The following is a 27,638-nucleotide window of genomic DNA, read 5'->3' on the forward strand; positions in this document are numbered from 1 at the left end:
GATAGGTTGGAACTGACTCAGATAGACCTTAAATATTAATCCGGAGAGTCAGGATTGTTTTAGCCTGTGGGTGATACCCCTCCCCCAGAAGTTAAAAAAAAAAAAGTAGCTCCCACCTCATGTATGAAAATTATTGTCCTGCATAGTACTTATGTTCCCCCTTCTTTTGTCTTTGCTCCATAGTTCCTGGACCTTTCCTTCAACAGCCTGAATCCGGAGGCCATCTGTGACCTTGGGATTCTGCCACGCCTTCGTGTCCTGCTCCTCACAGGCAATGGGCTCACCTCCTTGCCCATGAATTTGGCTGTCACAGAGCAGTAAGTTCTACAGCCAAGACTCCATCTATGTGTTTCTTCGTGAACCTTCCTCTGGGTGCAAGTAGCCCAGGAAATAGTCCAAAGCAGTTCAGTATCTTGTAAAGTCAGGCTCCCAGTAAAGGCAACCATGGGAGCAGGACCCCAAAGGATAGGGAGGCCTCAGATAGGCATCCCCACTCCTCTGTGTTATTAGGAGAGACACGGGTGTCTGGCAAGTTACTCTACTTGCCTCTGATTGGTCACTGGTAAATTGTGGATATTGCTCTTGCCAGACTATTCTTCATGAACCCTCTAAATAAGCTTTGCATATTCCCATTCTGCACATTTGCTGAAGCCATGCCTTTTGGCCAGAATGTACTGGTTCTTCCTCTCTTAATAATAATAATAGCCCTAGCCAGCTTGGCTCAGTGGAGAAAGTGTCAACCTGCAGACTGAAGGGTCTCAGTTCGATTCTGGCCAAGGGCACATACCTGGGTTGCAGGCTCGATCCCCAGTAGGGAGCATGCAGGAGGCAGCCAATCAATGATTCTCTCTCATCATTGATGTTTCTATCTCTCTCTCCTTCTCCCTTCTTCTCTGAAATCAATAAAGAAATATATTAAAATAATAATACATATGTAGTACTTAACACATATTAACTCATTTAATCCTCACACCTATGAGTAGGTGTCCTATTATCATCCCTATTTTATAGACAAGGAAATTGAAGCATAGCTAGGATAAATAACTCACCTAGAGTTACAAAGCCAGTAAGTGGCAGAGCCAGATCCATCTGACTCCAGAGACCACACTTAAGACCATTATATCTTCTCCTTACGTAGATTTTATATATATTCCAAGGGTTAGCTCAGACCCTCCTCCGTTCCCTATCAGAAGCGTTCCCATCTTAACCATTTTTAAGTGTACACTTCCATGGCATTAAGTACATCCAAATGGTTGTGCAACCATCACTACCATCCCTCTACAGAATTGACTCTACCTACTTCTCCATCCTCTTTTCTCTTCACCTTTTCCCATTTCACCATATACCTCATCTATTCTGAATTATTTGCATCTCCATTTCTGGATAGATCATATTATTATCTCTGGGTGCGTGAAGGGAATCATATTTGACCTACTCCATCTTTTGACTGCTCTCATGCTTGTTTTGACTGACAGCTGGTACTTGAGCTCTCCCATTAGGCCTATTCCCTTGCCCCACTGGACCACACAAGTCGTCTCTCTCAGGCTTGACCAGCACAGATCAGAGGGGGATTGTTACCTCCTTTTTTTTCTAATCACTGTGTTCCCAGCACCACCTAAAAGAGCACTAGCTTTGTAGCAGCCACATTGTAAGTCCTCTTCTTCTCAAATAAACTGTTAATCCATGCCTCCCTCATCCTGTGTTTGGCCTGTTGGGTTTTCTGTATCTTATCACAGGCGCTGATCTGACATTTGAACATACCTTAGAGCGTGCTAAATTTCATCTTGTTTGCCGCAGCCCTTGGTTCAGTCAGTTGAACGATAATTTTAGCCCAAGTCTTGCAATGTAAAATAAAAGAAACCCCCTTTCACCAGACACATAAAGGAATTGACCAGAGATGCTTGACACCACCTAGAAGAACTGCCAGCAAGCAAAGCCGCAGCAGCCGGAGAATCAGAGCTCAGGGCTCTTGATCCCCATTCCCATGCTGCTTCTAAAGGGACATAAAAAAATTAAGTTAACCCTATCAGATTTTAAATGCTATCAATTCCTTTGGCCAAGAGAAGGTATAATAAAAATAGCACCACTCTGAACAGCTGGAAACCTCGGCCTCTCCACGGCTAACAGACTCCTGCCACTTCGAAGAGCTCTTCTCCCAGGATGGCCCTGGGAAGGGCTTAGTGGGAGAGCCTGATCCTTTCTTCTGAAGTCATGCATCTCGTCCTCCTCACCCACCTATGACTGCCCCCCTATTTTAAAACAAACCTTTCTATGTTATAATTAGGGTGAAACTTTTAAAAGGCAAAGCACTGTAACTTGTCACAAGAGACAAAGCCAGCTTCTTCTCCATTATGGGGTCTAAGAGGAATTTTTTTTGAAGGCTTATTTCTTAGCTGTTTAGTATTTCACTGGAGTAAAATAAAGGCCAATTAATTATAAATCAGCAGAGCTGCTGTGCACCCTCTTGTAAAATTCAGTATATGAAAGTTGGTCCTTTCAGAAAGAAAAAAAGAGTCATCTGTGACCTTGAAATTCATGAACAGAGGCTTCTTTCCTTCTCTGTTGTCTCTGGTCTTTGGATGTCAAGCCTATTTCCCTCCACACTGCCAGGGCTCTTTCTGAAACCATATCTGACTGGTTCCCTTTCTAGTTAGAACTGTCATGGGGAATCTCACAGCCATGCATTGGGACCATACTAAAGGTAGGTCCTAGGCGTTATGGAGGAGCCAGGCAGTTCTGTCAGCTTTCACATCTGCTCCTCTCTGACTTGCCTCATTTTTCTGTACAGGTGAGCTGCCTGGGTCTCTCTGGGCCCCGTGATGGGAAACTCAACTGCCCAGAGCTTCTAAATACATTACAGTTCAGCCACAAAGAGATCCTCTTCCTCCCTGTTCCTTTCCCTCTATCACTGTGGTTAAGAGCACGGCAAATTCCCTCTGCATTTTTCATGGTGTAACTTAAATATTGCCTTCCCTGGGCCTTCCTCACCGAGCGGGTAACTCCCACCTGCTTTGCACCTCTGTAGTAGCCTTTGTCCACTGCGTGCAGTGTATGCTGCTCCTCCACAAACTATAAGCCTCTTGAGGGAAAGGATGTATTTGTTCTTTTTCTCTTTGCATTCTCAGTGCCCAGCTCCATAAATGTTTGTAAAAGAAAGTCGTGAGTATGAATGGATGAGTGAATGACTATTATACCCTCTCTAAATTCACCTTGGAAATATTCCTGACTCTAAGCGTACTGTTAAAGTCCTTTTGAACTTTTGAACTCACCACCTATCTTTATCAAGCTCTCTCTGGCACAGGCAGCAACTACCCTTCCATCACCCCACCCTTTAATCCACATGGGCCTTGAAGATGTGATGTGAGAGGTGAGGGCTGCAGGACAGGGCCTGGGGTTTCGAGTCAAGTTTGAGCTCTGCCACTTTCTAGCTTTGAGACTATAAGCAAGTCACTCTGAGTTTGAGTTTCTCATCTGAAAAGGAACTAACACTTGTTTTCCATAGTGCCGTTCTGAGAGGACATATCTAAAACACCTAACACAGCCCTAGCCGATTTGCTCAGTGGTTAGAGCGTCGGCCCTCGGACTGAAGCGTCTCAGGTTCCATTCCAGTCAAGGGCATGTACCTTCACCTTCATTGCAGGTTCAATCTCCGGCCCAGTTGGGGTGCAATTAACAACAACAACAACAAAAAAAACACCTAACACAATGCCAGGAATGCAGTAAGCTCTGAAGAAATGTTACCCTACCTTCTTGCTATTTGTGGCTTATATGCATCTATATGTATTTGTGACTGGATGTCAATGTGTGTGTTTATGAGTGTATGGAGGAGATGGAATGAGAACATGACTTGAGTCATCTGCCTTCATGTACTTAAAAAGAGTTACCTAGACCTCATCCACCTGGGGACAAAAATGAGGTCACATTAATGGTAGTACTTAAAATGCCATTACTTCCTGCCCCATCTGTGTGACTCAGGACCTCAGCCTGTTAAATCTCACTTTTGGGTGTTTCTGGGAATCCTCCAAGGGTTTAAGTTTAAAAAGAGACTTCTCAGTTTTTCACTGATGTGTGCATTTTATGAAGGCACGTTAGCCTTACTGCAGCCAGCCTACCTTACCCCACCTACTCAGTGGCAAGGCTGTGGTCCATGTCAAGGGCATTGTCTCTTGGTGCTCTTATGGTGAGCATCCTTGGGGTGAGACAGCATACCCAAGTGTCTGTCCTGACCCCAAAATGTGCAGTGTTCTCCCTGCAGAATACTTTCCCCAACTCAGTCATGCCTCATTCACTCTGGTATTTTCCATGAGAACTACAATTCCCATCCCCTCCCGCCCCAATCCTGCCCCAACCCAGTCTCACAGAGCCTATCAGTGAATGGATGGAACCTTTCTCCATACAGAAGACTGTATGTATGAGTAAGGTTGGGGGAGGGAACGACATGTTCTGGTCCTTCTCTGAGGAACCTCTCTGGGCCACTAGAGAAGTTTCCAAGTTGGTTAGACTTCTTGATTGATTCCTTATCCTCCATTTCTTCCTGGGGATGGTGGAGTTTGTCCCCTGCCCTTGCTCATTAACCAAGATCTTTGCACTCACAGGGAGACATCTGTAACATCGCTGACAAGCAAGAGGTACATCCTGAGGTTCCCAGCACTGGAGACACTGATGCTGGATGACAACAAACTCTCCAACCCCAATTGCTTTGCCAGCCTGGCCGGGCTCAGGAGGTAACGCCACAAGCCTCTCTCTGCAGGGCCCTCTATAACCCCCAGCCTAGCTCACACCCTGAATGCCACTCTGGAAGTTGAAAGGCCTGGGTTTCCATTTCAACTCCACCGCTTATCTCTGCTGTGTGGCCATGGGTAAGTCATTTCTCCCCTCTGAGCTTTAACTCAGCCATAACAGTAGAGTATCAGTAAAGGCACTTCTGATCATGTGACTGGATTAGAAGCCACAAAGAGAAAGGGGGGAAAGGGGAGATATTACCAGATACAGGATCCTGACCCTGAGAGAGGAGACAGAAGAAAATAAAAAAGAATCAGAATCAGAAAGATAAATTTAACGCTTTTTTGGTTGAAGTAATGAAAACGCTGGCACTTAAACGGTTAAGCTTTAGATCCCTGGAAATATTACTTTGGATTTAGCTACCATTTACTGAACACAACTTTGTTCAGTAAACCATTTACATTACCTCATTTAATCTTCACAAGAACCTTGAAAGGTTAATAAATATTATTCCCATTTTAGAGGTAGGGATATAGAGGCCCAGAGAGGCTAAGCCACTGGCTCAAGGTCACACAAGAAGAGTAAGTGTCCAAGACTGAGTCCATATTCTTCCCTAAAGTTGCTTGGTATGTGTCCCTGAAGTATAATATTGCCGAGATTCTGTATTCACTTTCCTTAATTGAAGACTGAAGAAGTTAAGCCTGGACCAAAACAAGATTTTCCGGATCCCGTACCTACAGCAGGTTCAGCTCCGCAACGGCTCAGGGGATTGGGTTGGAGACAGAGGGAGTCCTCGGAGAGGGCCCCCATCCAGTCTGCAGCCCAAATCATGGATATTTGAGGCCTCAGATGAACATCCGGATTATACCATACTGCCCATGAAAAAGGATGATGACCGGACAGGTGAGTGATGCCCCTTGTTCCAGAGACTAACCCCATGGGGAGAGTAAGCTTCTGAGAGTTTATTCTGAAAGTCGGTAGTTTCCTGTGGAGCTGCTGCACTTCAGCTATTGGGCCTGGGGAGGTGGAGGTCTCACATGAATTATTTCAGTGACTTTCTAACTAGTTCTCAGTTAAGATGCTTCTAAAATCTAATCAAAAGTTGATTTTTTTAAAAAATCTCAACAAGAGACTCAGAGGTAAGGCTTTCCAGAGATGGTTAATTCTGGGGGCACTGATGTCCTCAAAAGACTCAGGTTCTTTCCAACCTCTTTTCGGCTGTCTTTGGCCAGCTTGCTTGTCTTTGTAGGTTGGTTCCTGTTGAGGTCTCAAGATGGCCACCCCACTGCCAACAAAGCCAGATGGCAACAAACACAGTTTCTTTTTGTGTGTTGCTTTTCATTTTGCTGTTTAAATTATTCTTTCAAAGAAGGTTTACATGTAGTAGACTTTCCTGAGTTTCTAAATATTCAAAATCACTTCATATTTGAATGCTTGTTTGGTTGAATAGAGATTGCTAGCTTTAAAATAATTTTCCCTTAAAACTTGGATGATATTACTCCATTGCCCTCTAGATGCATTGTTGCCAGTGATGCCAATCTGATTCTCATCTCTCTATAGGAAATCTATTTTTGCTCTCCGGAATTTAACATATTTCTCTTGTCCTTTGGAAACTTTACTAAGGTGCATGTACATGTATACCTCTTTTTGTTTATCCTGTGAGGCACTTTAAAGGTTCTTTCAATCAAAGACATGTAGTTTTCTTCACCTTTCCATTCTCTTTGTCATCTCCATCTGAAATTCCATCATTTGCTTAAAGCTGGATCTACCTTCTAGTCCTCTTTTCTGTTATTCTTCATATTCCTTTGCCTTTTTGCACTGCATCCTGAGAGTCGGCTTAGTCTTTCATTTTAGAATTAGCTCTTCAATTGGGTCTGCTTATTTATCCAGCACATTTATTAAGTCTTTTATTTGATTACCCTATTTTAAATTCACAGAATTGTTAATAGCTTCTCTTCCCTGCTTTTGTTTTAGGAATGAAATAGCCTTTCAAATTACTCAGAGAATACAATTATACTATTTTAAAGTTTTTCTTCTTTTTGTTAACTGAACTCTCCTGTGGTTTTTCTTTCAGATGCTAGTTCTTCTATTTTTCATATTTAATGACTTTTTTATAATGTTAATTTTCCTAAAATACAAGGAGATTCTTAATTGTCCATCTTTTTGGTGAATAATTCCCAAGCAGAACCTGAGGATGCAGGTTGCGATGTCTGGGTTTCTTCCTGAGATTGCGGGGAAGGGCAGGACGTGCATTCAGGCAGTACTAGTATGCTGCAGCTCATTTTCTAGATGTGGGGGGGCTCTCTGCCTCCCCAGAGGATTGCTCCTCAGCACCCCACCTGTGACCACAGCCCTTCCTCCTGCTAATGCCTACTTTGTTCCTTGCACAAACCTTTCCCAGACTCCTTTCCAGCCTGAGTCACAGGAGAAGTTATGCCATGTGGTATTCCACCCTATCATTGTTTATGTTATTTCATGTAACCTTTTACAGTATATCATTAACATGTGAAAAGGGTCTCATTAGCTGGAGCAAAGGTGAGTGATGCCTGCACCGGATGTAGTCTCGGTCAAAGCTCTGATTTATTAGGTTGAACTCAACTGTTTATTGGCTCATCTCTTTCTGATGCTCCCCAAAATGACATCACTCTGCAGCCTCTCCCTTACTACAATGCTGCTTGTTATTCTTTTTTTTTTCAATATTAATTGACATTTATTGAAAACTTTGTATGAGTCATGCACTGTGCTAAATGCTTTACATAGCTTATCTCATTAAATTCTTTTTTTAAATTTCTTTATTGATTACAGTATTACATATGTGTCCTTATTCCCCCATTATCCCCTTCCATCCCCCCCACTCATGCCCTTACCCCCCTGTTGTCTGTGTCCATTGGTTAGGCTTATATGCATGCATACAAGTCCTTTGGTTGATCTCTCCTCCTTACCCCCACCCTCCCCTACCTTCCCTCTGAGGTTTGATGGTCTGATCGAGGTTTCTCTGTCTCTGGATCTGTTTTTGTTCATCAGTTTATGTTGTTCATTACATTCCATAAATGAGTGAGATCATGTGATATTTATCTTTTCTGACTGGTTTATTTCACTTAGCATAATGCTCTCCAGTTCCATCCATGCTGTTGCAAATGGTAAGAACTCCTTTTTTACCGCAGCATAGTATTCCATTGTACCACAGTTTTTTAATCCACTCATCTGCTGATGGGCACTTAGGCTGTTTCCAAATCTTAGCTGCTGGTTATTCTTAGCCTTTCTCCTGAATTCACTGTCTTAACACATTCCATTTCTACTAATATAACAAATAATATTTTTAAATCCTCTGACATATCTTTTATCCACATTTCTCTCTTCTAAGATGCATTGGTTTGTCTTCTGATCAATACTAACTTCCCAGTAGTTCTGAGGCTAGAAAGAGCTTGTATGTTGCTAAGTCAAAAAGAAGGTCAGTATAATAAGTGAGGAGTGCAGGGTAGCATGAGATAAGATTGGAAAAGTAGGCAGGGGCCAGGTCAGGCAGGACCTCAAAGGCCTTGCCTAGGAGTTTGGATTTTATTTTAAGTGCAAAGGTCTTATTCCTGACAGATGTCATAGCCAGCTCCTCTTCCCATTTAGCATTGGTGCTAACCACCAGTGAGGACCCCTCTAGGACGCAGTCTGCTGTACACAGTGGGTGGCTGGCCCAGACTCTGGCCTCTCTGGAGTCACTCCATGCTCTCACCAACCTTTGTTCTATTTCTCTTTTGTTTCAGAGGTTGTGTTCTCACCTTACCCTGGATTCTCAACCTCAGAGGTAAGCACTGTTTATTTTATATTTGTGTCCTTGAGTTAGAACAAATTTTTATAAACAAAAATGAGTTATTGGAGCCATTTGGAGAGACATTTATACATATCACATTTGGAGTTATGGAGAGGTATTTATACATATGACATTGAAGAAACTGATTCGTTGAACAAATATTTCCCATGTACCTATCACATGCCGGGCACTGTGCTGGCCTGTGGAGATGCAGTGATGGACTAGGCAGGCAGGTCCTGGACCTCACACAGTGTATGGGCCGCATTCACTGTGCTCAGATGCTACTCAATAAGTGGAGGCTGCTGCCTCAAGTGATCAAGCTGGCATTGAAGTAAAGCTGCCACCAGATGGATTTCATTAGCTCCTAATGAGAGTCCCCCGAAACGAATGGTACTTGCCAGTTACACCAGCCCAGGGTCTAATCCTTCATGCCACTGGCTTAGCCACTTTATTTTTGTTAGCCCAGAATACTGGTTTTTCTGTCAAGGTAAACACTTACTACCCAAGCTCACGAAGATTGATGCACTAAGTGTTGATTTATTTTACAGTATGAAGTACAACTACACATTAGCTAATGGAGCCTGGAAGAGAATCTTGTTCATTTGAACCCAGTCAGTAGCCCAACATCTACCTTGTAATTTCCTTGGGTTCCATCTAACTCAGGAATCAGTGAGTGAACTGAGTTAGGAACGGTTAACCCAGCTATTTCAATTTTCTGTTTGATCAAACATGTTGACCCTCAGGCAACTTGGGTTGTGCTGAGAGGCCAAGACCCTGCAAGTTACCCAGATGCACACTGGGCCACGTTCAGGCCCCACAGCCTGCCTGAAGTGATTCAGGACTTAGCTGTTGTTCCATCCTGCCATGAGGAGCCTCCACTGTAGGACGTGAGCTAACCCATCAGCCAGGTGTTCAAGGTTCAGGTCACTCTTCTCTGTCTCCCCACTAGGAAAAGTCCCCTAAACAATGCAAGCAACTCCCCTTTGTCCTCTGGAGGAATTTTAGCCCAGTTGTGTAGAAGGAGGGTCCATTTCAGGATAAGTGCTGTAGGACAGTGTGGGAGGCGGGGACAAAGAACCTCTGATGTCTACACCAGCGCTACTAGCCTTTGGCCTCAGAGAACTTGAAACTGGAACTTTGGGTGCTGGAGAATTCACTCACATGTGATCTCAGAGAACTTGGAACCAGAACTCTGGGCCCTTGGAGACATCTTCCTTTATGACCCTAGATGTATCTTCTGTCCAAGCTTTTCTCAATGGCTATTCTTTTCACCACACCCCATAGGAAGGGCATGCCGGCCCTCGGTGGCTTTCAACTTCTTTATCATCAAGGCACTTTGACTTGGACTTTTTTTTCCCTCTAAGACAACCAAGGTATGTGCACTTCCTCCCATATTTGAGATTCTTCCCGTGAAGTTACTGAAGGCCAGGAACCAGACGCTGGCCCCACCCTTCCCAGAGCTGAGGTGCCTTAGCCTGGCCTACAACAAGGTGACTTTTTGCTTCTCTACCTATTTCCTCAGGGGCACAGATTGGGGGGTGGGATGCCAGCTGCTCTGGCCTAAAGGCCAGCCCTCTAATTCCCTGCATTATAGGTCTGGGGCTCAGGAATTCTCAGGGTAGAGGAAGTGGAGGGAGTTTAGGCCAAGGCAGGAGTCCATCCATTCAGTCACAGATATTTATTTAGCAGTTGTCATGTATCAGGCTCTGTTTTAGGCTTGGGTATACAGCTGTGTAAAGAAAGATTGGGTCCTGCCCTTATGGGGCTGTCACTATAGAGAAAGATAGATATTTATATATCTTTCTCTCTCTATATATATATATATAATCACAATATAAGCATGTTTAGTGTTATAAAGAAATTGATATATGATGGGGATGGGGAAGGGTGTCTAACCTAAAATTTGGGATTAGGGAAGATTCTGGAGAGAGAGGTATTTAAATTGAGATCTGAATCAATGAATTTAATGAGGTGAAAAGTAAGGGTAGAGTATAGAGAAATGTTCTAGCCCTAAGGAACAGCAGATATAAAGTCCATGGGACAGATTTAACATGTGTTTCCTTAACATGTTTTACGTTAATATATTTTGCCAATATTCATACCCTGTTTTAATTCCTGTAAACCCCACTGACAGAGCCCTACTCAAGTCTGAAATGCAGACAACTTTTAAGGTACTCTGCTTACATTGGTCTATCAGCTAAACCCCCCAAGTGTTTTCTTCTAAGGGTTTTATCATTTTAGCTTTGACATTTAAGTCTTTGATCTATTTTGAGTTCATCTTTGTATGTGGTGTGAAATAGAGGTTTTCTCAACATCATTTATTGAAAAGACTATTCTTTCCCCATTGAGTGATCTTCTCACCCTGTGCAAAGTGGACCATAAGTGTGTTATGGAATCCTCTTTCATTTTTGCAATTGGTAATTTGTGTCTTATTTTATTGATCCAAGATAGTTAGAAGTTATTCCTTTTATTGAATGCTTTATTATTAAACTAGCTGCTGGTTTCACTGTATTTCTCTTTTATTTGTCTGTTTTTCATTTTATTAATTTCTGCTCAAAACTTTACTTTTATCCTACTCAATGAATTTAATTTGCTCTTCTTTTTCTAGTTTCCCAAGTAGTATAATTTTAGGCCATTGATTTAGATCTTTCTTCTTCTTTTTTAAAAAAATATGTTTTTATTGATTTTTAGAGAGAGAGAGAGAGAGGAAGGGATAGGGATAGAGACAGAAACAACGATAGGAGAGAAACATCATTGAATGGCTGCCGCCTGCACACCCTCTACTGGGGATCAAGCCCACAACGGGAGCATGTGCCCTGACCAGGAATCGAACCAGTGACCTCTTGGTTTATAGATCTATGCTTAACCATGGAGCCTCACCAGCCAAGCAGACCTTTCTTTAATATAAGCATTGTTTTAGCTGCATCCTACAAATTGTGATTTGTGTTTTTATTTTATTTTAAATATATTTGTATTTATTTCAGAGAGGAAGGGAGAGGGAGACAGAGACAGAAACATCAATGCTGAGAGACAATCATTGATCAGACCTCCTGCACGCCCCCTACTGGGGATCGAGCCCGAAATCCAGGCATGTGCCCGGGATACTTCAGTCCGCAGGCCAAACCGGCTAGGGCATGTTTTTATTTTCATTCAATTAAAATATTTAAAAGTTTTATTGTGATTTTTTTCTTTGACTCATGGATTGTGTAGAAGTGAGTCAATTTCCAAATATATGGAGCTCTTTTATATGTCTTATATTTGTTTGTTTCTAATTTAATTCTGCTGTGGTCAGATAACATAAGCTGTAGGATTTTATTCTTCTGAAATCTGTTTAAGCTTGTTTTATGGTCCACCCTATATTCTATCTTCATGGACATTCCATGTTCATTTAGGAAAAAACGTGTATTCTGCAATTTTGGGGGGTTAGTGCGCTCTCTCTCTCTCTCTCTCTCTCTCTCTCTTTCTCTCTTTCTCTTAATATATATCAATTAAGTTAAGGTGGTTGATAGTATCACTCGGAGCTGTTATGGAGAGCTGTGTGTTAAAATCTCTAGTCATGACTGTGTATTTGGTTTTTATTCTCACGTTAGTTTTGTCAGTTTTTGCTGCATGTGTTTTGAAGCTCTACTATCAGGTATATACACTTAGAATTTTAATACATATCTGTATATGTTGATCCTTTCATTATTGTGACTGTCTCTCTTTGGATCTAATAACATCCTTATCTTGGTGTCCATTTTATCTGATTTTAATAGAGATACACAGCATACTCTTACTATTGGCATAGTATATCTCTTTCTATCCTTTTACTTTCAACCAAATTATAGTTTTATATTTAAAGCACTTCTCTTTGAGACAGCATATAGCTGGTTTTTGCTGGGGTGCCAGAGCATTTTTCCATGTTCCCACTTTGGCCTCAGCTTGCAGCCTTCCCTGGGTTCCTACATCGGAGGGGTTTATATCCACACACTTGTTCCTTCCCCATCAATAGACTGGTTTTTCTTATTATTTAGTGCTGGCTAGTCTGGTGGTAACAGGGGTAACGTGGCCAAAGGGAGGGTCCAACCCCAGTCTTAAGTAGGCCCTGTGTCCCTATGTCTCAAGAACAGGTCTTTCTCATAGTTTTACCTCTCTCTCAGCTGTAGGAGACCTCTAATTCCTGCCTTTCCTGCAGTGGCAGCTGCTCAACTTCTCCAGGCCTACACCCTGAGGAGGGGGTTCTCCAGCCTCCCTTCCTGTGTCTAGTCTTTCACACACAAATGGGTGTGAATTCCCCTTGTGTCTGCACCCTGTTCTCTTACTCTAGCCCAGTAGTCGGCAAACTCATTAGTCAACAGAGCGGCAAACCACGGCTTGCAAACCCCATGTGGCTCGCGAGCCGCAGTTTGCCAACCACTACTCTAGCCCACACTTGGCCTTTAGCAATTCATTAAAATTTTTAGCTGATTTCTTCTTTTTATTTTTTTTTCTTTATTGATTAAAGTATTACATATATGTCCTTATTCCCCTGCCCCCTTCCCACTCATGCCCTCACCCCCCTGGTGTCTGTATCCATTGGTTAGGCTTATATGCATGCATACAAGTCCTTTGGTTGATCTCTTCCCCTTACCCCCACTCTCCCCTGCCTTCCCTTTGAGGTTTGACGGTCTGATCGATACTTCTCTGTCTCTGGATCTGTTTTTGTTCATCAGTTTATGTTGTTCATTATATTCCACAAGTGAGTGAGATCATGTGATATTTACCTTTCTCTGGCTTATTTCGCTTAGCATAATGCTCTCCAGTTCCATCCATGCTGTTGCAAATGGTAAGAATTTCTTCTTTTTTACTGCAGCGTAATATTCCATTGTGTAGATGTACCACAGTTTTTAATCCACTCATCTGCTGATGGGCACTTAGGCTGTTTCCAAATCTTAGCTATGGTGAATTGTGCTGCTATGAACATAGGGGTGCATATATCCTTTCTGATTCGTGTTTCTAGTTTCTTGGGATATATTCCTAGAAGTGGGATCACTGGGTCAAATGGGAGTTTCATTTTTAGTTTTTTGAGGAAACTCCATACTGTTCTCCACAGTGGCTGCACCAGTCTATATTCCCACCAGCTGTGCATGAGGGTTCCTTTTTCTCCACATCCTCGTCAGCACTTGTCATTTGTTGATTTGTTGATGATAGCCATTCTGACAGGTGTGAGATGGTACCGCATTGTCATTTTGATTTGCATCTCTTGGATGATTAATGACTTTGAGCATGTTTTCATATGTCTCTTGGCCTTCTGTATGTCCTCTTTTGAAAAGTATCTATTTAGGTCCATTGCCCGTTTTTTGATTGGGTTGTTTATCTTCCTTTTGTTAAGTTGTATGCCGAATTCATTTATTAAGTATAATAATTTTTTGATGGAGTCTTTAGGGTTTTCTGTAAATGTTGGAGATTAAACCCTTATCGGTGATGACATTGGCAAATATGTTCTCCTATGCAGTGGGCTTTCTTGTTGTTTTGTTGATAGTTTCTTTTGCTGTACAGAAGCTTTTTATTTTGATGTAGTCCCATTTATTTATTTTCTCTTTAGTTTCTATTGCCCTAGGAGCTGTATCAGTGAAGATATTGCTTCAGCATATGTCTGAGATTTTGCTGCCTGTGGATTCCTCTAATATTTTTATGGTTTCCCGTCTTTCATGAAGCCCTTTATCCATTTTGAGTTTATTTTTGTGTATGGTGTAGTTTCATTATTTTGCATGTATCTGTCCAATTTTCCCAACACCATTTATTGAAGAGACTGTCTTGACTCCATTGTATGCTCTTGCCTCCTTTGTCAAATATTAATTGAGCATAATGGTTTGGGTCGATTTCTGGGTTCTCTATTCTATTCCATTGGTCTATATGTCTGTTCTTGTTCCAGTACCAGGCTGTTTTGAGAACAGTGGCTTTGTAATACAGCTTGATAACTGGTATTGAGATCCAACCTACTTAGTTCTTCTTTCTCAGGATTGCTGTGGCTATTCGGGGTCTTTTTTTTTTATTCCAGATGAATTTTTGGAGAGTTTGTTCTAGGTCTGTGAAATATGCCATTTGTATTTCAATGGGGAATGCATTGAATCTATAGATTGCCTTGAGTAGTATGGACATTTTAATGATGTTGATTCTACCATCCATGAACTCGGTATGTTCTTCCATCTGTTTATGTCTTCCTCTATCTCTTTTTTCCGAGTATAGGTCTTCTACCTCCTTAGTAAATAAGTTTATTCCTAGGTATCTTGAGTTTTTTTGGTGTGATGGTAAAAGGGATTGTTTTTTTAATCTCTCTTTCTGTAAGTTCACTATTGGTGTATAAAAATGCCATAGATTTCTTGGCGTTAATTTTGTATCCTGCTACATTGCCGAATTCATTTATTAAGTATAATAATTTTTTGATGGAGTCTTTAGGGTTTTCTAGGTACAGTATAATGTCATCTGCTAATAAGGACTGTTTTACATCTTCTTTTCCAATTTGGATACCTTTTATTTCTTCTTCTTGTCTAATTGCTATGGCTAGCACTTCCAGTACTATGTTGAACAGGAGTGGTGAAAGTGGACATCCCTGTCTCGTTCCTGTTCTTAGGGGAAATGGTTTTATTTTTTGCCCATTGAGTATGATGTTGGCTGTAGGTTTGTCATATAAGGCTTTTATTATATTGAGGTATGATCCCTCTATTCCCATTTTGCTGAGGATTTTTATCAAGAAAGGGTGTTGGATTTTGTCAAATGCTTTTTCTGCATCAATTAATATGACTGTGATTTTTATCTTTCAGTTTGTTTACGTGATGTATCACGTTTATTAATTTGAGGATATTGTACCATCCTTGCCTTCCCGGGATAAATACTACTTGGTCATGATGTATGATCTTTCTGATGTAATGTTGGATCCGATTTTCTAGAATCTTGTTGAGGATTTTGGCATCTATGTTCATGAGGGATATTGGCCTGTAATTCTCTTTCATTGTGTTGTCTTTATCTGGTTTTGGTATTAGGGTCATGCTGGCTTCATAGAATGAGCTTGGAAGTGTTCCTTCCTCTTGAATTTTTTGGAATAATCTGAGGAGGATAGGTTTTAGTTCTTCTTTGAATGTTTGGTAAAACTGCTCTGTGAAGCCGTCTGGCCCCGGGCTTTTGTTTGCTAGAAGCTTTTTGATGACTGCTTCAATTTCCTCCATAGTTATCAGCCTATTGAGATTTTTAGATTCTTCCTGATAGAGTTTTGGAAGGTTGTATTTTTCTAGGAATATGTCCATTTCCTCTAGGTTGTCTGGTGTGTTGGAATAGAGTTGTTCATAGTATTTTTTAACAATCCTTTATATTTCTGTGGGGTCTGTTGTTATTTCTCCTCTCTTCATTTCTGATTTTGTTTATTTGGGTCCTCTCTCTTTGCTTCTTGGTAAGCCTGGCTAGAGGTTCATCAATCTTGTTCATCCTTTCAAAGAACCAGCTCTTGGTTTCATTGATATTTTGTATTGTTATTTTGGTCTCTATGTCATTTATTTCTGCTCTGATCTTTATTATCTCCTTCCTCTGCTCACTCTGGGTTTTTCTTGTTGCTTTCTTTCTAGTTTTTTAAGTTGTAGAGTTAGATGATTTATTATGATTTTTTCTTGTTTTTTGAGGTAGGCCAGTAGAGCTATAAACTTCCCAATCTGGACTGCTTTCACTGTGTCCCATAGATTTTGGATTGTTGTGTTTTCATTGTCATTCATTTCCAGGATGTTTTTAATTTCTTCTTTGATCTCTGTGGTAACCCAATCATCCTATCTAATAAAGAGGGAATATGCTAATTGACCGTCATGCCCTCACAAAGATGGCGGATCCTAGAGCCAATAAGAAGGGAATATGCTAATTGAATGCCACGCCCTTAAAGATGGCGGCACCCACAGCCACAAGATGGCAGTGCCCAGTCCCCTCAGCCCTGCCGGGGTGGCAGGCACGTGGCAAGGCTGGGCCTGCCTCCAGGCGGGTCTGGCCACTCCACGCGTCTGCCTCCGGAGTCCCCCAGTCCCCTCAGCCCCCCAGCTGCTCAGGGCCAGCCCGAGGTGCCGGCAAGCCTTGGATGGCAGCTGCCCAGCCGCCCAGGGCCGCCCGAGTCTCAGGTAACCAGGGCCAGCTGAGGCTTGCGCTGCCAGAAGTGGCATCAGCAGAGGTGTGATGGGGGCATCACCTTCCCATGATCGCCGGGTCACCTCCCACCCCTGAGGGCTCCCAGACTGTTAGAGGGCGCAGGCTGGGCTGAGGGACCGCCCTTCCTCCAGTGCATGAATTTTCATGCACCAGGCCTCTAGTTGTTTAATAGCATGTTATTCAGCTTCCAAGTGTTTGAATTTTTTTTATTGTTTTTATTGTAGTTTATTTCTAATATTATGTCATTGTAGTCTGAGAAGATGATTGATATGATTTAAATCTTTTTGAATTTGGAGAGACTTTGCCTGTGACCAAATATGTGGTCTATCTTTGAAAATGTCCCATGTGCACTTGAGAAGAATGTATATTCCATGGCTTTGGGGTGAAATGTTCTGAAGATGTCAATTAATTACATCTGATCTAGTGAGTCATTTAGGATTGCTGTTTCTTTGCTGATTTTTTGTCTAGAGGATTTATCCAGTGATGTCAATGGGGTATTAAAGTCCCCTGCTATGATTGTATTGTTGTAGAACTCTCCCTTGATATCTTCTAGGAGTTTTTTTTTTTTTTTTTATGTATTTGGGTGCTCCTGCATTGGGTGCATATATGTTTACCAGGGTTATATCCTCTTGTTGTATCGATCCCTTTAGTATTATGAAGTAGCCTTCCTTTTCTCTTGTTATGGCCTTCACTTTGAGGTCTATTTTGTCAGATATAAGTATTGCTACCCCAGCTTTTTTTTCATTTCCATTTGTCTGAAAGATATTTTTACATCTCTTCACTTTCAGTCTGTGTGAGTCCCTTGTTCTGAGATGGGTCTCTTGTAGACAGCATATATATGGGTCATGTTTTTTTATCCATTAAATCACTTGATGTCTTTTGATTGGAGCATTTAGTTCATTTACATTTAAAGTTATTATTGACTAGTGACCCAGTGCATGAAATTCGTGCACATTAAAAGGGGCTTAATTAGAGAAAATAATTTAATATTGCTATTTGCCCTTTCTCCATAATAGAAGTGTCAGAGATGAAAGAAAATTAGTAAAATGTATATGAAAACCTTCCTCCTGTCAGAGTCTGGGGCTCACCACGGGACCCAGAGTCAAGTCCCCACCCATCCACATGCACCTCAAAACCACATGAGCCACCCCCCCCCATTGGGCTAGATCCAGACCCGGCCAGTCCCACCCTTGTCAATCCCTGTGGGATAGGGGGAGTAGCCTCAGGTCCCCTGGCCCAGTGCCAGGATGGGGGGGCATGGCCTGAGGTCCTCCAGCCCAGACCGGGGTGGGGGACGCACCTTGAGGTCCTCCATCAAACCCCGCCAGGTGGGAGACACAGCCTGAGATCCCCTGTCAAGCCTCGCTGGGTGGGGGGCATGGCCTGAGGTACCCCATCAAGCCCCACCAGGTAGGGGGGGGCGCAGCCTCAGGTCCCCCGTCAAGCCCCGCTGGGTGAGGGGCATGGCCTAAAGTCCCCTGTCAAGCCCCACGGGGGCGGGGGAGGGCTAGCCTCATGTCCCTGCTGATTGCTTGTTAAGGCTCCTTATGGGAACTTGGCCTCAGCTGTGGGTGCAGCCATCTTTGTGATGGAGTGATGGTCAATTAGCATATTCCCTCTCTATTAGATAGGATAGGTACTTGTTTGTAGCCATTTTTATTTTTTTTGTGCCTGTGTTCCTTCTTCCATTTTTATTTCTTCTTTTTACAGCAATCCCTTTAGCATTTCTTGCATTGCTGGCTTGGTAGTGATAAACTCCCTTAGACTTTTTTTTTGTCTGTAAAGCTCCTTATTTACCCTTCAATTTTGAATGATAGCCTTGCTGGATAGAGTATTCTTGGATTCAGTCCCTTACTTTGCATCACTTTGTAAATTTTCTTCCATTCCTTTCTGGCTTGATGTGTTTCTGTTGAGAAATCATTTGATAATCTAATGGGAGATCCCTTGTATGTAACTTTCTGCCTCTCTCTTACAGCCTTTAAGATTCTCTCTTTGTCCTGAACGTTTGCCATCGTAATTACGACGTGTCTTGGTGTGGGTCTTTTCGGGTTCATCTTGTTTGGCACTCTCTGTGCTTGTGTGACTTTTTTCTTCCCCACATCAGGTAAGTTTTCTGACATTATTTCTTCAATAGGTTTTCTAACCCTTGTTCCTCTTCCTGTCATTCTGGCACCCCTATTATTCGTATGTTGCTTTGTTTCATGTTGTCCCAAAGCTCCCCCTTAGGCTCTCCTCCTGTCTTTTAATTTTTTTCTCCATTTGCAGTTCAGTTTGGGTGTGTTTTGCTTCCCTGTCTTCCAATTCACTAATTTGGTCCTCCGCTTCTCCTAGTCTCCTATTGAAACTTTCCATAGTGTTTTTCATTGCAGCTTATATCACTCTTTATTTCTTCTTGATTCTTACATAAGTTGTTGATTTTTTTCATCCATCCAGTTTATGAACTGTATGACTCTTATTCTGAATTCTTTTTCTGACATATTGCATGCCTCTGTTTCACTTAGCTACTTTTCTGACGTTTCCTCCTTTTCTTTCCTTTGGGGGCTTCTTTGTCTCCCCATTTTTGCTCTCACTGAAGGATCTAGGTGTCGAGTCATGCAGGGGCTGCTCCTCGGGTGGCGGCTGCTCCTCAGTTGGCGGTGGCTCCTCTGGTGGGTGCTGCTCTCAGCAGTGATGACTCCTCTGGCTGGCAGAGGCTGCTGCTCCTTGGATGGGGGCGGACTCTGCGCAACTGCTGCTCTTTGGACGGGGATGGGCTGCTCACGGGGGCTGCCACTCCTCACATGGGGGCAGGTTGCTTGCAGGGCTGCTGCTCCTCACATGGGGGCGGGTTGTTCATGGGGCTGCTGCTTCTCAGACAGGAGTGGGCTGCTCATGCGACTGCCACTCCTCGGACGGGTGCTGGCTGCATGTGACTCTAGCTGATTTCTTCTTAAATGCTTGTGTGGCACTTGTAATCTGCTGCAAGTAAGCCAGTGTCTGTGTTCCATCTCTCTTTCGAGTTGCCCATCTAACTTCAGATTTCAGGCCACTTGATCGCCCTGAGACCTTAGCTCTCTGTTGGACTCAAGAAAAGTTATGATGTAAGTTATTCAGGTGTTTTTTTCTCACTTGAGATTTTAAGTGATATTTTCCTTTATGGCAGTAAACACCTAACATACATATATTTTTGTCTACTACTAGTTGTCTACTGTCAGAATGTAGGGTGGGGTGTTGTTGTTGTTATTGTTGTTGTTTTTTTAGATCTAAAACTTTGTTTTACTTACAACTATATACCCATTATCTAGAATAGCACCTGATACATGATAGATACTCAGTAAGTTTGTTAGATGAATTAAGGATGTTTTGATCATATCAAAGAATACTGAGCTACCTGTGTTGAAATTAATATTCAACATGCTGAAGTTACAAATTTTAAAACCAATTTTGCCTTGAAATGGAAACTTATGCTCATAATATTCACTCAGAAGTCTAGTAATTTTTGTGTCAAAAATAAAATAATCACTTTCAACTTTTTTTACTTTAAATAATTACAGTTTGACATACAATATTCTATTAGTTTCAACTAAAACTGATTCTTATATTTTTAAATGGTTGTGAAAAATCAAAAGAAGGATAACACTTCATGATGTTAAAATTATATGAGGTTCAAATTTTAGAGTACATCAGTACAGTTTTGTTGGAAGAGTCACACACTTGTTTATTAATTGTCAATGCCTGCTTTTGTGCTACAACAGCAAAGGTGAATAGTTATGACCTGCAAAGCCTAAAACATTGATTGTTTGGCCCTTAACTGAAAAAGTTTGCCATCCATGATCTAGATGATCAAACCCCACCCCTAGTTCCTTTTCTTCTCTTACTCTGTACTCTCTTCCTAGGGGTGGCTTCACGTACCCATTGGCCCACTGACTCACAAATTTATAACTCCCATATGGACCATTCCTCTGTACTCCAAACCAGGGTATCCACTACCTACATGAATATCTACTTGGAGGTCTCAAAGTACATGTATCCAAGTGCATTAATGATCTTTCCCTTCAAATCTGATATTCTTTCATTATTCCATACCTTGGGGAATAGCTCCATCATCCACCCCGTTACTCAAGCCAAAACCTGGTCGTCATCCTTATACTTCTCTCTCCTTTACATTGCTCCTCCCTATCATATCTCCTCCATTACCAAATCTTGTCAAATTTAGGTCCTCATATTTCTAAAAATTCATTTAATGGGTTCCCCAAGGACCACATTCTTTAAATAGCTTCAGTCTGGCTCATACTTGCATCATCGGCCTCATTTTGCAGAAGCACCCTTTTTCTCTGCTTTAGTCACACTGCTTTCTTTAAATCCCCAACAGGCTTTTCTCCTCCTTGCTGTTAGGCCTTTTGCACATTGTTCTCTTTGCACGGAACACTTTCTTTCTACATTGATCAGAGTAACTAATACCAGCTGCTGCAACAAACTTTAAAATCTCAATGACTTAACACAATAAAAGTTTCTTTATTGCTTTTACAAAATCCACTGGTTGGCTGGTGATCATTCAGAGACCAGGTCCCTCTGGCTCTGGCATCCCATATGGCCATAAGAGTACTTTATTGGAGCCTAGGCATTGGTAGATAGGTGGTTAAGAGATGTAGAGGACAAGCAGGAGGTTTTGAACAGTCTATACCTGGAAATGGCATTTATCACTTCCACCGAGATTGCACTGGCTAAAACTGAGTCATATGACCACATCTGGCTGCCTGGGAGGCAAGAAGATGCACAGTCTAGCTGTGTGCTCAGAAAGTAGAGGAAATGGTTTTTGTTAACACAGAGGTTTCTCTGCCACATACTTTATCCCCCACTGCATTCACTAATTACCTTCTACCCACCTTTCAGATCTCAGGATCACCTTATCTCCCTCACTAGTCACTAGGTCACATTACCCTAGTACTTCATATGCTTCTCTTTAATGGCACTAATCAGAATTATAAATCTACTCTCTTTTATGTTACTGGTTCTTCCATGCTTGTTTCCCACTAGGCAGTGCCCCGTGATGACAGGAGTTATTTCTCTTTTACTCATTCCCAGCCCAATGCTTGGCACATGTATGCATTCAGTAAATATTTGACTGAGTGAACAAAAATGAAAGACAATGACTGGTTAGTTGTCCATTGGGTATGTAGTGCTACCCAATGAAGCTCCAGAGGAAGCCAAACTGAAGTGCCCTCCTCCTTCCAGCCCTCAGACCTTAGCACCTTCTGTGGGTCCCAAATCTGACCTAACAGCTTTCAGTGCATCCAGGCATCTGAAAGGTCATGACCCCACTCCTGGGCCCTGTGATACTGATGCCTCTGATACTGTTCTATTGCTAATAGATGCCTCCCTAAGGTTATCCCAGATGTTCCAGACACTCTGCTCAACAAGAATTGTGTATTTTTTGCCCTTGAGAGGCTGGCCTCACAGCGATGGAGCGGCTTCTGGGCCCCAAACAGTCAGGAGGTCCCCCTTACCATGGGCTCTGCTTATCCCTTAGATGGGTGGTTCCCTGACCTCCTGTCCCCTATCCCTCCACAAATTAGTACCCAGAACAGGCCTCAGTGAAAAAGGCCATCAGAATTGCTATTGAGAGGGTGTGTAGAGGTTGCTTTGAGGAAGATGAAGTGTCAGACAAATTGTATACTGACGTCAAAGTCAATGCTCTGCCTACCTTCCAGATTCCTTGCAAGACAAGTGCTATATGTGTTTGTTATTATTTTGTCACCAACATCCTCAATACTTGGTCTAGGCTATAAAACCAGTGTGGAGAAGGGAGAAAAATTCTTAGCTTTCAAACATAAAACAGTGATGATGGAATTTTGGACAGAAGAGGCAAGGTGTTCTGGGTGTGAGCAGGTGAAATTACAGGGATCAGAGGCTTCTCAGCATGAGTTCCATCCACAGCAGCATCACCCCATCCACACCCCAATCCTAGCAAGCATGTAACCCTGCAGTGTGGACCCGGGGGCACTTGGCAGAGGTGAGGAACGATGTTGACCTGATGCTCTCTCCTGCATGCCTCACAGATTGCAAAGGAAGATGCCATCCTGCCAGTAGCTCTCTTCCCATCTCTCTGTGAGCTCATCTTTCATAACAACCCTCTAGTGGCCCGCAGACGAGGTATGGTGCATGCAAAGCTTCGCTCCAACCCAGTGCCCAGGAAGCATAGTGGACACCCTCATTCCCACCTCATTGATGCCAAGCCCCGGGCTCTGCTCTCCATCATGGGTGGACAGGGGGATGGAGAAAACATCAGACACTGCTGAATACCTGTCATCCTGACAGTAACCCTGTTAGGCAGACATTACTGTCCCTGTGCACAGTGGAGAAAACTGAGAATCAGAGAGGTTCATGACCTACCCAAGATCACACATCATGAAAGAGGCATAGCTGGGAATGGAATACAGAATTATCTAGATCTGGCATGAGCTATTTAAGCAACACCCTGCTTTGTGGAACAGGTCTGTTGTGACTTCATCTACCTGTTGGGAGGGTGCAGGTGCTGGGCTGTCCCCTCCCAGAGCACACTGAATGCAGTGGATGCTGTGTCAGCAGTGGAATGCACTGTCCACGTTGAGGCAGCTGAAGGCATTTTAGAATCCTGGGCCCTGGAGTGACAACAAGGGAGTTCTAATCCTTGCTCCACACTATCTTTGTTGCCTTAGGCAAATTCCTTAACCTCTCTGTGCCTCAGTTTTCTCACCTATGGAATGGAAATAATATGGGTACCTGCCTCCTAGGGCTGGTATGAGAATTAAATAAGTTAATATATGTACAGCCATCTGAACAGCCACCTGGCACATAGTAAGCCCCAGTAAAGGTTATCTAACTGTAGTCTTATTTTTCCCATCATGGCCCAGGGGTCCCTCCTCTGCTGAAAAGCTTTCTCCAGGAGCGGCTGGGAATCCACTTAATTCGAAGGAAGATATCAAAGGTTAAACATCATATTTTTATGCCTCGGAAGGCCTCAAGGAAGGTAAGGCTTCCAAGGTGGGACTCCCTACCCCAGAGGGAGTGGAGCCTATGTCCATGTAGGTGGACTAACCTGGCAATAGAGCTGCACTCTCCCACAATGCCTGGAATCCCTCCAGCAGGTTTGTAGTAGCAGCAGTGTCTTCTCCTTTCCTTGCTCTATTAATACAGATAAACCCGAGAGGAATGAGAGTCAGAGAGACCCAAAGGCAGAGTCAGGAGGAGCCTTGCAGGTCATTGAATCTGCCCCCCTAATTTTACAGAGAAACTGAGGCTCAGAGAAGGAGCTGTGAAGATGTGGGGAGAATCAGAAGACCCAGGTATGAGCCTGGCCCCATCACTTCCCATAGCTGTCTGAACTTGGGCAAGAGTTTCACTCTCAAAGCTTCACTCTCTGAGCTTCAGCTTCTCAACTCTAAAACCTCTCAGAGCTGCTGAAGGGACTGGATGAAACAACAGATAGGAAAATACACGATAAACTCCCAAACCCATACCAATGCAAGTTATAGTCACCTATGGCAATCATGAAGGCTGTGCCAGGCCTAGAACACACACCTCCTGCCTGAATGCTAAGAAGCATTTCCTTATGCTGAGAGCAGTCGGCTCCCTCTGTACTTTCCCCACCAGTGGTCTTAGACTTGCCTTCTGGGATGCCATAAAGTAAATTAAATCCCTCTTTCATCTGATGGATTTCAGAAATTTCTGTGAAATGCTCCTCCGTCCTTGAACTTACGTCTTCCTATAGCTGAAAGCTGGACTAGGGGTTGCTGGTACCAAAAGTTAAGTACAGTTTTATCATTGCCACCGCTCTACAGCCTGCCTCTCTTCAGCCAAGCTCTTTCTTGTCTGGAGCCCTCACCGGACCGAAGTAGCATTTAAAACTAGGAAAAGAAATTCAAGGGGTTTCCATCATCTTCCCCTTGTCTATTGCCTCCTCTAAGGATCTTACTACCTCCTTCCCCATCAGCAGCTGGGGACAGGCAGAATAAGAGTGAATCGAATGCTAACTACATAATCCTCTCTCCCATGTACAGAGCACCCATGCCCAGTATTCTGCTGAGCACCTTCACATGTGCTGTCCCATAATCCTCCCAGCAGACAGGGAAGCAGGCTCAGAGAGGTGAAATAACATACTTGTTAAGTTAGTGTTCAGGTCCAGAGGAACCTCTAAGGTTCCAACTGTTAGAGAATAAACACAGATCCAGTGTCCAGATGAGAAGCAAATCAGTGCTTTGTAAAACTAGGCAAATACCATCTAACCTCCAATGCAGACAAGCCTGAAGAATGTGGCTAGGCCTTTAGCTGGATTGGAGATGCCTATATGTCCCAATGTGCTCACAGAGATGGTCTGATGTACACAGCAGACTCTGGGCCTTTTACTGTTACATGGACAAAGACTGCTGGCGCTCCCTCAGGGCTAGACATGGACAGAACTGGGGGAAATGAGCAGGCCCAGACCCACCCAACATGTAATCAAGATGCTGTATGAGCTCTTGGCATGTGAGACACAAATGGAAGACAAAACAGCCTGCCCTTGGTCAATCCAGCTCGCCAGGGACATAGGGTCCAGTGACTGTCAACCTCTGACCAATTACATTATCTGGTCTTTCCTTGAGAAGGAGCTGGGAAAGTGTCCTAGACAAAGAGTGTCTCTCCCCCCAACCCCACCCCGGCACTCCAGCACAGACCTGAGAGAGACAGGAATACCTGCAGCCCGTTTCCTGCCAGCAGCAAATGACAACACTGGGTGTGGTGGGCGCTGTAGCAGGGGTTCTGAAAAAAGACCCTGGATCCTTAGGCTTCAAGTCTAAACACTAAAGTTTTATATATTTTAAAAAAGGAAATATTGTTTTTAAAACACTGTCTTCACACTTTTTAGTTTGTTAGTTAGTATGCTTGCATACATCATCTCATTTGGGAGAACTCTGCAGTATAGGCAGGGCAGGAACTGTTCTCCCATTTCACAAGGAGGAGATGGAAGCTCAAAGGATAGGACTGCATTCCAGCCCATATTTTTCTAAAAACAGTGCTTAGGATCTTTCCATTCCCCTACATTGTCTGTCAAAGTATAGATCTAAGTGGACCAAATGCCTTCGACTAAGAATATAATCAAGCCCTCGTATAACTTGGGAGTTGAGGAAGAACTAAGCCCAGCTGAGGGAAACTGAGCACATGGCTCCCTCCTGGCAGCTGAGGTGAAGGAGGAGGGTGGAAGGATGACGGACTTTTGCTAATTAAGGAAGCTGAGAAGTTTAACAGAAAAGAAGTTATTTCCTTGGTCCTGAACCCTAGAGAGATTTGCCTTATGGATCTTTTTTATTTATAAACTAGTGGCCCAGTGCACGAAATTCGTGCACGTGGGAGAGGTGTCCCTCAGCCCAGCCTGCACCCTCTCCAATATGGGACCCCTCGGGAGATGTCCGACTGCTGGTTTAGGCCTGATCAAACCAGCAGTCAGACATCCCTGATTGCCCCTAACCACTCTGCCTGCCAGCATGCTCACCCCCAACTGCCCTCCCATCAGCCTGCTCACCCCCAACTGCCCCCCGCCAGCCTGACTACCCCCAAATGCCCCCCTTGCCAGCCTGCTCACCCCCAACTGCCTCCCCTGTTGGCCTGATAACCCCCAACTGCCCTCCCCTCTTGGCCCCTAACTGCCTCTACCTTGGCCCTGCCACCATGGCTTTGTCCAGAAGAACATCCAGAAGGTCTCCTGGAAGGTCTCCCAGTCTAATTCGCATATTACCCTTTTATTAGTACAGATAGAGGCCTGGTGCATGGGTGGGGGCCGGCTGGTTTGCCCTGAAGAGAGTCCCAGATCAGGGTGGGGGTTCCCTTGGTGGGCAGGGTGGCCTGGGCAAGGGGCCTGTGGTGGTTTGCAGGCAGGCCACGCCCCCATTGGGGAGGAGGTCCCCACTGGGGACAGTGCCAGCCTGGGCAAGGGGCTGGGGCAGTTTGCAGGCCAGCCATGCCCCCATGGGGTGAGGGTCCCTGCTGGGGGGGATGTGGTCAGCCTGGGTGAGGGGCTGAGGGCTGTTTGCAGACTGGCCACACCCCCTTCAGGGTGGGGGTCCCTGCTGGGGTGCCTGGCCAGCCTGGGTGAGGGGCTGATGGCTGTTTCCAGGCTGGTCACGCCCCCCAGTGGGGACCTTCATCCCGATGGGGGACGTGGCCAGCCTGGGTGAGGGGCTGAGGGCCATTTTCAGGCCCCTCCCTCGGCAGCCGGCCCAGGTGACCCAAGCCTCCCACATGCTCAGACCGGCTCCATGGCCGCCACCCACAGGCCCCTCCTTCAGTGGCTGGCCAGGGAGGACGGGAAGCTTGGGCCGCCCCTGGCGAAGGAGGAAGCCAAGCTTCCTCTGTCGTCGGGGGTGACCCACGCCTCCCGCCCACTCTGGCTGGCTCCGTGGCCGCCGCCATCTTTGTCCTGCTAATTTGCATATTCCCTCCTGATTGGCTGTGGGTGTCACGGAGTGATGGTCAATTACCATATTACTCTTTTATTAGATAGGATATATTTTGTATTGATTTCAGAGAAATCAAGGGAGAGGGAGAGATAGAAACATCAGTGATGAGAGGGAATCATTGATTGGCATGTGCCCTGACTGGGAATTGAACCATGACCTCCTGCTTCATAGGTCAACCACTGAGCCAAGCTGGCTGGGCTACCTTATGGATCTTTATATAAGGTGCAGGAGCAGCATCCTGAACAGGCCTGGTGCTGCTGACTTCCAGAAAAGCAGGACCATCTCCCCCTTGCCCTCCTAAGAGTCCCTGAGCAAAGTCAAGGGAACTATGTTAAACCTTAGACAGAGGCTAAGGCTCCTGAAGGCCATAGTAGTATGGTCAGGGGTTTATAATGAGGCCTGGAGCCCAGAACAAGCTCTGCCACTGAATAACTCTGTGATGCTGGACAAGTCATTTTTCCTCTCCGAGCCCATTTCCTCGTCTATAAAATGTGGATAATTATTCATTGGGTAGTTTTGAG

At 43.9% G+C, this 27,638-nt stretch overlaps 1 protein-coding gene across 3 annotated transcripts in view; it reads left to right on the forward strand.

The window, feature by feature from the left end:
* Positions 1–27,638, forward strand: part of XRRA1 (X-ray radiation resistance associated 1) — a gene marked incomplete at both ends in the record, with an annotated part of 50,741 nt that overhangs the window by 18,127 nt on the left and 4,976 nt on the right. For all 3 annotated transcript variants that reach the window (XM_080687786.1, XM_080687784.1, XM_080687785.1), the window contains 7 exons: positions 184–317; positions 4,596–4,724; positions 5,408–5,625; positions 8,481–8,521; positions 9,892–10,017; positions 22,705–22,798; positions 23,539–23,654. In XM_080687786.1, coding sequence (XP_080543912.1) covers positions 184–317; positions 4,596–4,724; positions 5,408–5,625; positions 8,481–8,521; positions 9,892–10,017; positions 22,705–22,798; positions 23,539–23,654 — 858 coding nt within the window. The remainder of the gene's footprint in view (positions 1–183; positions 318–4,595; positions 4,725–5,407; positions 5,626–8,480; positions 8,522–9,891; positions 10,018–22,704; positions 22,799–23,538; positions 23,655–27,638) is intronic.

Source organism: Plecotus auritus (assembly GCF_963455305.1).
Source record: "Plecotus auritus genome assembly, chromosome: 9".
In the NCBI taxonomy this organism is placed as follows: domain Eukaryota; kingdom Metazoa; phylum Chordata; class Mammalia; order Chiroptera; family Vespertilionidae; genus Plecotus; species Plecotus auritus.